This window comes from Eschrichtius robustus, chromosome 10, assembly GCF_028021215.1.
Source record: "Eschrichtius robustus isolate mEscRob2 chromosome 10, mEscRob2.pri, whole genome shotgun sequence".
Taxonomy (NCBI): Eukaryota; Metazoa; Chordata; class Mammalia; order Artiodactyla; family Eschrichtiidae; genus Eschrichtius; species Eschrichtius robustus.
In genome coordinates, this window is record NC_090833.1 from 11,875,862 (window position 1) to 11,883,953 (window position 8,092).

General features: G+C 57.7%; 1 protein-coding gene across 6 annotated transcripts in view; it reads left to right on the forward strand.

Moving 5' to 3' along the window:
• DENND1A (DENN domain containing 1A) overlaps positions 1 to 7,864 on the forward strand; it is a 535,812-nt gene extending 527,948 nt beyond the window's left edge. For 4 of the 6 annotated variants that reach the window (XM_068552005.1, XM_068552006.1, XM_068552009.1 and 1 more), the window contains 3 exons: positions 499 to 627; positions 3,384 to 3,639; positions 4,779 to 7,864. In XM_068552005.1, the coding sequence (XP_068408106.1) occupies positions 499 to 627; positions 3,384 to 3,639; positions 4,779 to 5,969 (1,576 nt within the window). In that variant the 3' untranslated portion in view covers positions 5,970 to 7,864. The remainder of the gene's footprint in view (positions 1 to 498; positions 628 to 3,383; positions 3,640 to 4,778) is intronic. The other 2 variants (XM_068552010.1, XM_068552011.1) reach the window with 1 other exon arrangement.
• Positions 7,865 to 8,092: the final 228 nt, after the last annotated feature.

Genomic DNA, 8,092 nt, shown 5'->3' on the forward strand with positions numbered 1-8,092 from the left:
TCTTTTTCCTGTGCATTTTTCCATAAGCAGATGAGAGAGAATGCAGTTTAACTGCAATTCTGCATCCTGATTTTTAGATTTTTCTTTATAAACATTATAGTTAATGGGAGGATACTCTTCAGCCAACCATGCCATAATTCAGCTCACCAGATTCCTACTGCGGAAATTTAGGTTGTGTCATGTTTTATAAACATAGCAGTAATGAACATCTTTGTGCATAATTTGTTGCTACATTGGGGTTATCTAAATGGAAGTGGAATCACGAGGTCATAGATGCATTTAAGGCTCTTGACACAGGTGGCAAACCCACAGTTTCTTTTCTGTTTGGGACCAGCTTCCTCACTGTGGGGCCCGTCGGGCCTTCTCCAGGCAGCCTCCTCCCCGCCGGCAGAGGGAGGCCAGGGTCAGGTGCTGAGCCTCAGGCCTCCTTCCCACCCCGCCACGTGGAGTCCTGAGGTGCCTCCTAACTGTTTTCTCTCTTGTCTTCCTCCGCCCCAGCCTCGTAAAGCCCTTGCGACACTATGCTGTCTTCCTCTCCGAAGACTCCTCTGACGATGAATGCCAGCGGGAAGAGGGCCCGAGCTCTGGCTTCACCGAAAGCTTTTTCTTCTCCGCTCCCTTTGAATGGTCTCTCCTTCCTTCTTCCATTTCCCTGAGCTCGGCTTGGTGACTCTCCGGGGCCACTTGGAGGGCTGGGGGTGGCCAGCTTGCGCTTCTGTGTGGGGAGGGGGTCTGGGGCTGCTGCCTTCCGGTGCCAGCTTGCAGGACGGACGCCCCCTCTGTGTGCCTCCTCTCAGGGCGTCATTCTGCCAGCCCCATGGGGGCTGTGGCCATGGGGTGAGGTGACAAGAGTGGCTGGGCTCTAGAGGTGTGAGACGGGAGCATGGGTCTCATTCCTTTGGGGAAAATGCACTTGACTGTTAATGGAATTGGTGGCTGCGGTTTCAGCTACAGTTGGCCTGGTTGTTGCCGCCCGAGTCTTCCTTTATCTCAGCACATCTTGGAAAGCCATGGAGATGGAGCGTCAGATTTTAAGTTTTCAAACAACGTTACCGATGAGGAATGTATGTATTAATGCTGGTATATCCAAAGGTTTTACTGACCTGCCTGACTTTAAGATAATTTTTATCATTATTATTTATAGCCTAAGCCTTCTTCTAATTACAAATTGCAATAAAGAAAGAAAGAGAAAAAGAAGGTTCACCACGATCCAGCCACCCCTGGAATTGGGCTTTGGTGGCTGCCCTTTCTTTGCCAATTCTTGCCTCTCCACGCACAGGCTTTTCAGAGCTGGGACTGAGCAAAGGGACAGCTTTGGTTTGTGTGTATTTGTTTGCATGGTGTTTTTAATGGAAGCCTCTAGGGGAAGGGAACTGCCCATCGCTGAACACCCACAGCAACCCTTCGGGGAGTAAACCGTTACAGCCAGATTACAGAAGAAGGACTCTTCCCCCACCTTCCCCCTCCCAGCCCCCTTCACCATCTCCCTGCTCCCGGTCCCTCCCCCGAGGCTGGGCCTGTGAGTTCCTCGGGGCACGTGATAAACCCAACAGCTCTGCTCCTGCCACTGCCCCCCCAGGGGAGGAGGGTTCTGGCCCTTTCTGCCACCAGCTCACCTGTGACCACGGGCAAGTCAGTCCCCTCCTGATGTCCTCACCTAGAGCAGTGGCCTAAGCCAGTGTTGCCCAAGCTTGGCATGCCGCCTGGTCTGTACAGTGAATCTTCTTCTTTAAAACTAGAAGAAAAGCCTTGTCCTAAGCAATAATATTCATGATATCGTAGGCTTAATATATGTTATTTCTCTTATTAATGAAAGATAGCATCATTGGAATAAGAAATGTTCATCCATGTATCAACTTAAAATCACCTTGCAGGTAAAGGCACCCACACAGGTGATGTCCAAGGACTCTCCCACCACCGAGTCCAGCAGGTCACGTTCTTTTTAAATTAATTGATGCCTTAATTATTTAAAATAATCCTCACTTCCTGAGCAATGATCTATGAAAAGCATAGGCTTTTGTGTGTGTTTAAAAGGGAAGTGGCCATCTTAACTCAAAACAAAATGGGTGCCTTCTAAAGAACTCTACTTCCTTAACTACGAAGCACACTGGCTTTTCTTTATCTCCTTCACTGTGTTCAAACTTGGTTAAAGGAGCTTGGTCAGATGGCTTAGTCAGAACAAGTGAGGGACTTTAGAAGTCTCTCATACTTGGCTTCCATTTCCACCTCTTGCCAGGTGCTGTGTGACGTACGTTCCGTTACTTAGCCTCTCTGAGCTTCAGTTTCCTCATCTATAAAGTGGGGGTTGTGAGTCCTACTTCATGGGCTGCCTGCGTGGCTTCAGGGAGTTAGTACAGTCTGATGCAGTCCTTGCCAAGAGTCAGGGCTGTTAGTTGAGCCCCTTCCCTCTGCCGACTGTCCCCTGCCCAGGTTCGTGCAAGTGGGCCTCCAGGACCAGCAGGTGGCACCCTTCCCCCACTTTACCAGAGCCATGGGCAGTTTCTGCCTGACCCAGGAGCCAGAGCCTCACGGTTGGAGGAGGTGGGATGCTGCTCTGGCCCGGGCTCCACTAGAGGTCTGGGCACCATTCTCCAGGTACCCCAGGGCTCAGGCTTGTGAGAAAGGATAGCCAGAGGCACCCTGTGTCACCTGCACCTGGGTCGGCTGCAAGGTTTTGGTGCATGAATGCTGTTAACAGCCTCAGCTTGCCTGCTGGGCACCAGGCACTGTATTTGCTCATGTAGTCTCCACCACCAGCTGCAAGGGAGTGCACTCTGGAATGGGGGAGCGGCTGAGGCTCAGAGAGGTTAAGTGACTTGCCCAAGGTCCCACAGGAAGAGATGGCACCAGGGCTGGAACCGAGGTCTGCACAGGCTGAGGCCCAGATGGTTCCCCACTGAGGATCCTGGGGTGCACTGGGCAGCTCCCTGGGGAGAGTTCTCCCAGCTCAGTTCCCACGGGCTGTTCCCAGGACCTGCTGCAGGGGTGGGAGTGCAGACAGTGGGCTCAGGATTGAGTCTTCCTGCCTGTTCCCTCTCCAGACGTGTCCTGTTCCTCACGCCTTGTGTGAATGGCGTGTGAGCCCACTAGCCAGTTCTACGGTGGGTCCTGTGGTTTGGAGGAAACTAAGTGGGCCCCCCAGTGCAAGCTAGAGCCAGAGCAACTTGCCCAAGGTCCCTGAGTGAGCAGAAGCCATGTTCAGCCCAGGTCTGTCAGAGTGCCGCTGCCCAGACGCCTACACTCTCAGGGACCCGGGACAGCTCTCCTCTCCCAAGGCTCCCGGGGGGGCTCCCGAGGCCTGGAGGTTCTCGGGGGTGAGGGCTGCTTGCTCCTCCCGGGGAGGCTCTGAGTAGGAGAATCCAGCCTGCTCTGCTTCCTCCCAGGCCGCAGCCCTATCGGACACTCAAGGAGTCAGACAGCGCGGGAGACGAGGCGGAGAGCCCGGAGCAGCGAGCGCGGGAGCCCGTGGGCCCCACCCCAGCTCAGCCCGACCGGGCTGCCAGCATCGACCTCCTGGAGGACGTCTTCAGCAGCCTCGACATGGAGGTCCCACTGCAGCCGCTGGGCCAGGCCAAAAGCTTGGAGGACCTTCGGCCCCCCAAAGACCTGAGGGAGCAGCCGGGGACCTTTGACTATCAGGTATGGTGGGGGGGGCGGGGGGGGCGCAGGCTGGGGGCACTTTCTGCACATGAGGCAGGTTTCCCCACGTGACAGTAAAAGACACCAAGCGAGAAACAGCGCCTTTTCTGAGGTCCTCAGCCAACACTCAGAGTCACTCTGACTGCAAATCTTGCCAGGCCGGCCAATGGCCAGACCCCCCCCCCCGCCCCTCACAGGGATCACTGGAGAAGATGCTGGAGCCTGATGGAAATCTGGCTGGAGCTTGGCCGGGCGGGCAGTGGGGGGCGGGGGCACTTCCTGCCTGAAATAAACTTCTGTTTATGCATCAGAGGTGGGCAGGGCTATGACCCCTGGTGGAACTGGGATTGATTATCCCAACCCCACCAAGGCTCCTTGGAGAGCCTGTGAGTCAAAGTTCCTGGGCTCTGGATATTAGCGTGTGACCCCTGATCTTCCTTGTGACTTTCAGTCAGGCACACCTCCTCTCTGTGCCTCGGTTTCCTCACTTGTGACTGGGGGCTGCTGACTCTGCAGTCCTTGGGTCACAGTGTGGAATTCACAAAGCTCCCACGTATCTGATGATTCACGCTTGCCCCTGTGCAGGGAATTGCTATTCCCAGGCTGCCCACGAGGGAGCTCAGGCCAGGAGAAGGGATGTGACGCCCAGGTCGTGGGCCCTGTAGGTGGCAGAGCTGGGACTCGAGCCCAGCCCTCCTATTTCCTTCCCAGCCAGTGTGCCTTCACCCAGGCCCCAAGCCTCGCTTGCCCTCTTGGGCTCATGGGTGGTTGAAAGTGCCCGCAAGCTTTGAAAAGTAAAATGGGCCACCCCAGTAGAGGGTCAGTAGGTGGAGTCCTTTTCCTAAAACTACTTGGCAGCGCTGGTTTGAAAAGACAGAGCTTTCTCTGGAGGCCCTTTGTGCCACCCAGTGAGAGAATCCCGGCCTCGAGTGCAGACAGACCTGGGCTTGCTTTCTGCCGCTGACCTGGGCCGAGCCCCCAACTGCTCTGGGTCCCAGGGGCTAGTCAGCCACACTCCCGGGACCACAGTCCCAGTGTCCACCTGGCACACAGGAGGGCGGAGGGGGAGGGGCACATGCTGCCTGCCAGTCTGTCCCAGGTCAGCCTGTGGTCATTGCCTCCCTCGTTCCCTCTAACAGAGGCTGGACCTGGGCAGGAGTGAGAGGAGCCGTGGGATGCCAGGAGCCTTGAAGCTCGCCCACCCGCACAACAAGCTCTGGAGCCTGGGCCAGGACGACATGGCCATCCCCAGCAAGCCTCCTGCCACCTCCCCCGAGAAGCCCTCGGCCCTGCTTGGGAAATCCCCAGCCCTGCCCAGCAGGCCCCAGAACCGGGACGGCATCCTGAATCCCACCGACAAGGAGGAGGTGCCCACCCCCACTCTGGGCAGCATCACCATCCCCCGGCCCCAGGGCAGGAAGACCCCGGAGTTGGGCATCGTGCCCCCGCCCCCCACTGCCCGCCCGGCCAAGCTCCAGGCTGCCGGCACTGCCCTCGGCGACTTCTCCTCAGAGCGGCTGCAGGCGGAGCGGGAAAGGCGGGCTGCCCTGGGCTCAGCCGCGATCCCCGGGCTCCACCCCAGTGCTGCCCCTCAAGACCCCACCGAACTGCTCCAGCCACTCAGCCTGGCCCCAGGGGCTGCGGGCACAGGCAGTGATGCCCTGCTGGCCCTCCTGGACCCACTTAGCACAGCCTGGTCAGGCAGTACCCTTCCACCAGGTCCTACAGCCCCAAATGTAGCCACCCCATTTACTCCCCAATTTAGCTTCCCCCCCATGGGGACCCCCACCCCATTTCCACAGCCATCACTCAACCCCTTTGTCCCATCTGTGCCAGCGACACTGCCTGCCATGCCCCTGGTCTCCACACCAGCTGGGCCTTTTGGGGCCCCTCCTGCTTCCCTGGGGCCAGCTTTTGCCCCCAGCCTCCTGCTGTCCAGTTCTGGCTTCTGTGCCCCACAGAGATCTCAGCCCAACCTGTCTGCCCTCTCCATGCCCAACCTCTTTGGCCAGATGCCCATGGGTGCCCACTCCCTGCAGGCCCTGGGTCCCCCAGCAGTCACCCCTTCAAGGATCCGAACATTGCCCCTGGCCCGCTCAAGTGCCAGGGCTGCCGAGGCCAAGCAAGGGCTGGCGCTAAGGCCTGGAGACACCCCACTCCTTCCTCCCAGAGCCCCCCAGGGCCTGGAGCCAGCACTGCAGCCATCTGCTCCACGAGAGGCCAGAGACCCCTTTGAGGATTTGTTACGGAAAACCAAGCAAGATGTGAGCCCGGCCCCAGCCCCCGGCTCAGTGGAGCAGCTCAGGAAGCAGTGGGAGACCTTCGAGTGAGCAGGCGCTGAGTGCTGGGGGCGAGCTGAGGCCCGGCTGCCTGCCGCGGCAGCTCTGTGGCTGGCCGGCCCTGCTTCCCCTGCTGCTCTGTTTCTGTCCAGGTTCTACTGGTGGGAAGGGTTGGGAGCCCTCTCTGCTGCCCCTCCTCCTCTCCACACTGCCCATCTCTGGAGAATGGCACCAGTTTCAGCCTGGGAATCAACCCAGCTCCTGGGCACCTGTCCCGCCCTGCCACCACCCCTCCCCTGCACCCCTGATTGGGTTTTGCACTAGAGAAGTCATCTGGGCCGATGATTGCCCCAGACCCCATCCTACCCACCTTCCCTCTGGAAACCGCCCACCAGGAGCTCCACGCCTCCTCAGGATGCCTCTCTCCTCCTGAGCCCTGTTCTCCTGCCCCAACTGCAGCCCAGCCCTGCACACCCCACCTTGATGGGCACAGGCGTTGGCAGTACCCTCGGCATGAGCTCGTCTGCACGAGACGCACGTGGTTTGGAGTTTGAAGTAAGGAACCCCCCTCCCAGGCTGGAGGAGCTACCTGGCAAGGCATTTCCAAACCCTCTCTAGCAATATGCACACTCGGTTCTTTCCTGAGTCTTCACCCCAACCCCCAAACTTCCGTTTTTCTGGCTTGGTAGGGATTTGGGGGCCGAGGCATCCTTGCAATCCCTCCTGGTAGCCAAACCAAGCCCCAGACAGCCCTGCGTGGGGCCCGGGAGCACCAGCAACTCTGATCTGTAGACGACGAAATGGCAACAGGTAAATCTGAGAGCACCAGGAGGAGTCAGGCTGCCGCCCCGCACTCTCCCTCTGGTTCCCACAGGTTCTCCTGGTCTTGAGTCACTGTCAAGTGGGACTCGGCCTCTTGTTGAGTGGGTCTAAGGGGGCAGAGCTGAGGAGCAGACACCCAGATTCCCACTGGAAGACCAAGCTTAACACCACAGAGATGCAGGAGTCCCAGCTGCCTGGCAGCTTGGGGCAGGAGGGGCACCAAACCCCCCTCCAGGCCCCTGGGGAGTGGGCGGGCCTGGCCTCTTGCACTTCTTGCAGCTTGGAGGCAGGAGAAGGGCTTGGAGCCGACCCGGAGGCCAGCATCCCCAAAGCTAAATTGAAACGTTTTGTTATTGTTTCTTTTATCTTTCTTTTCCTTTTTACTTTATTGATTTGATGAATCTTGAAATTGACTAGTTTCAATAAACCAAGTTAAAATGTGGCCCAACCATTTAAGAAAAACAACCATCTGAGACATGCAGGAAATTGTGAGCATTTTGACCTGATATCTCATTTCCTATTTGTGAATGGTCAGACATACAGTCTCAGGGGTGTCTGGCGGGGCAGGGGAGTTCCTGGAGACCTCGTAACCCCAGGGAGCCTGGTCAGCATCTGAGGGGCTAGAAGACCACCCACACGGGAGTGACTGAGGCCTGGAGGGTGGCCCTCAGGTTTGCTCTGACGTGGGGTGTGAAGAGCTGCTGGCCCAGCACGCAGCCCCTTCCTCAGTCAGTCATAGCCCCTCAGGCAAGTCTTCTGTCTAAATCTCGGCAATGTCCTCTGGCTGCTGGAAGGGGGGGGAGTCGTGTCATGTCTGGGCCATGTGGGCACCTCTAGGACACTCAGGTGTTTCAGTAGAGATTCCAGATCCACCCACCCTGGGAAGACCCCTGAGCCCCATCAGGTATAGGGTAGCCCACCCAGTGGGCAGAGTCTAAGGCAAGAGGTACCAGGTGGCCCCAAGGAAGCGGAGCCCACCCCCTGGTCTCCCTGGCTGTGTTGGGGCCTGGTGGCAAGCGCTCCATGTTCACATGAGCACTGCTGTCTCTTCACTTGCTGGATTGAATGTGAAAATCCAAGGATGAATTGTGTGTGTGCATTCAATAAAATCTTCTTGGGGAGAAGGCTGGTATCCCTGTGTCCTGAGGAAGCTCTGCGGGGAGGTGAGGCCTCAGGCATCTTCAGCATCCCTGTTTGTAGAGGTAGAGGCCAGGCTTGGAGCAGTCAGGGAAGGCTTTGACGCCTGGCCCACTCCTAAGCCTGTTCCCATTCGGGCCTCTGAGCCCAGCTTAGCCCCTTCTCCTTACAAGCAGGACCCAGGGGCTGGACCGGTCACAGGTGTGCACAGGCCT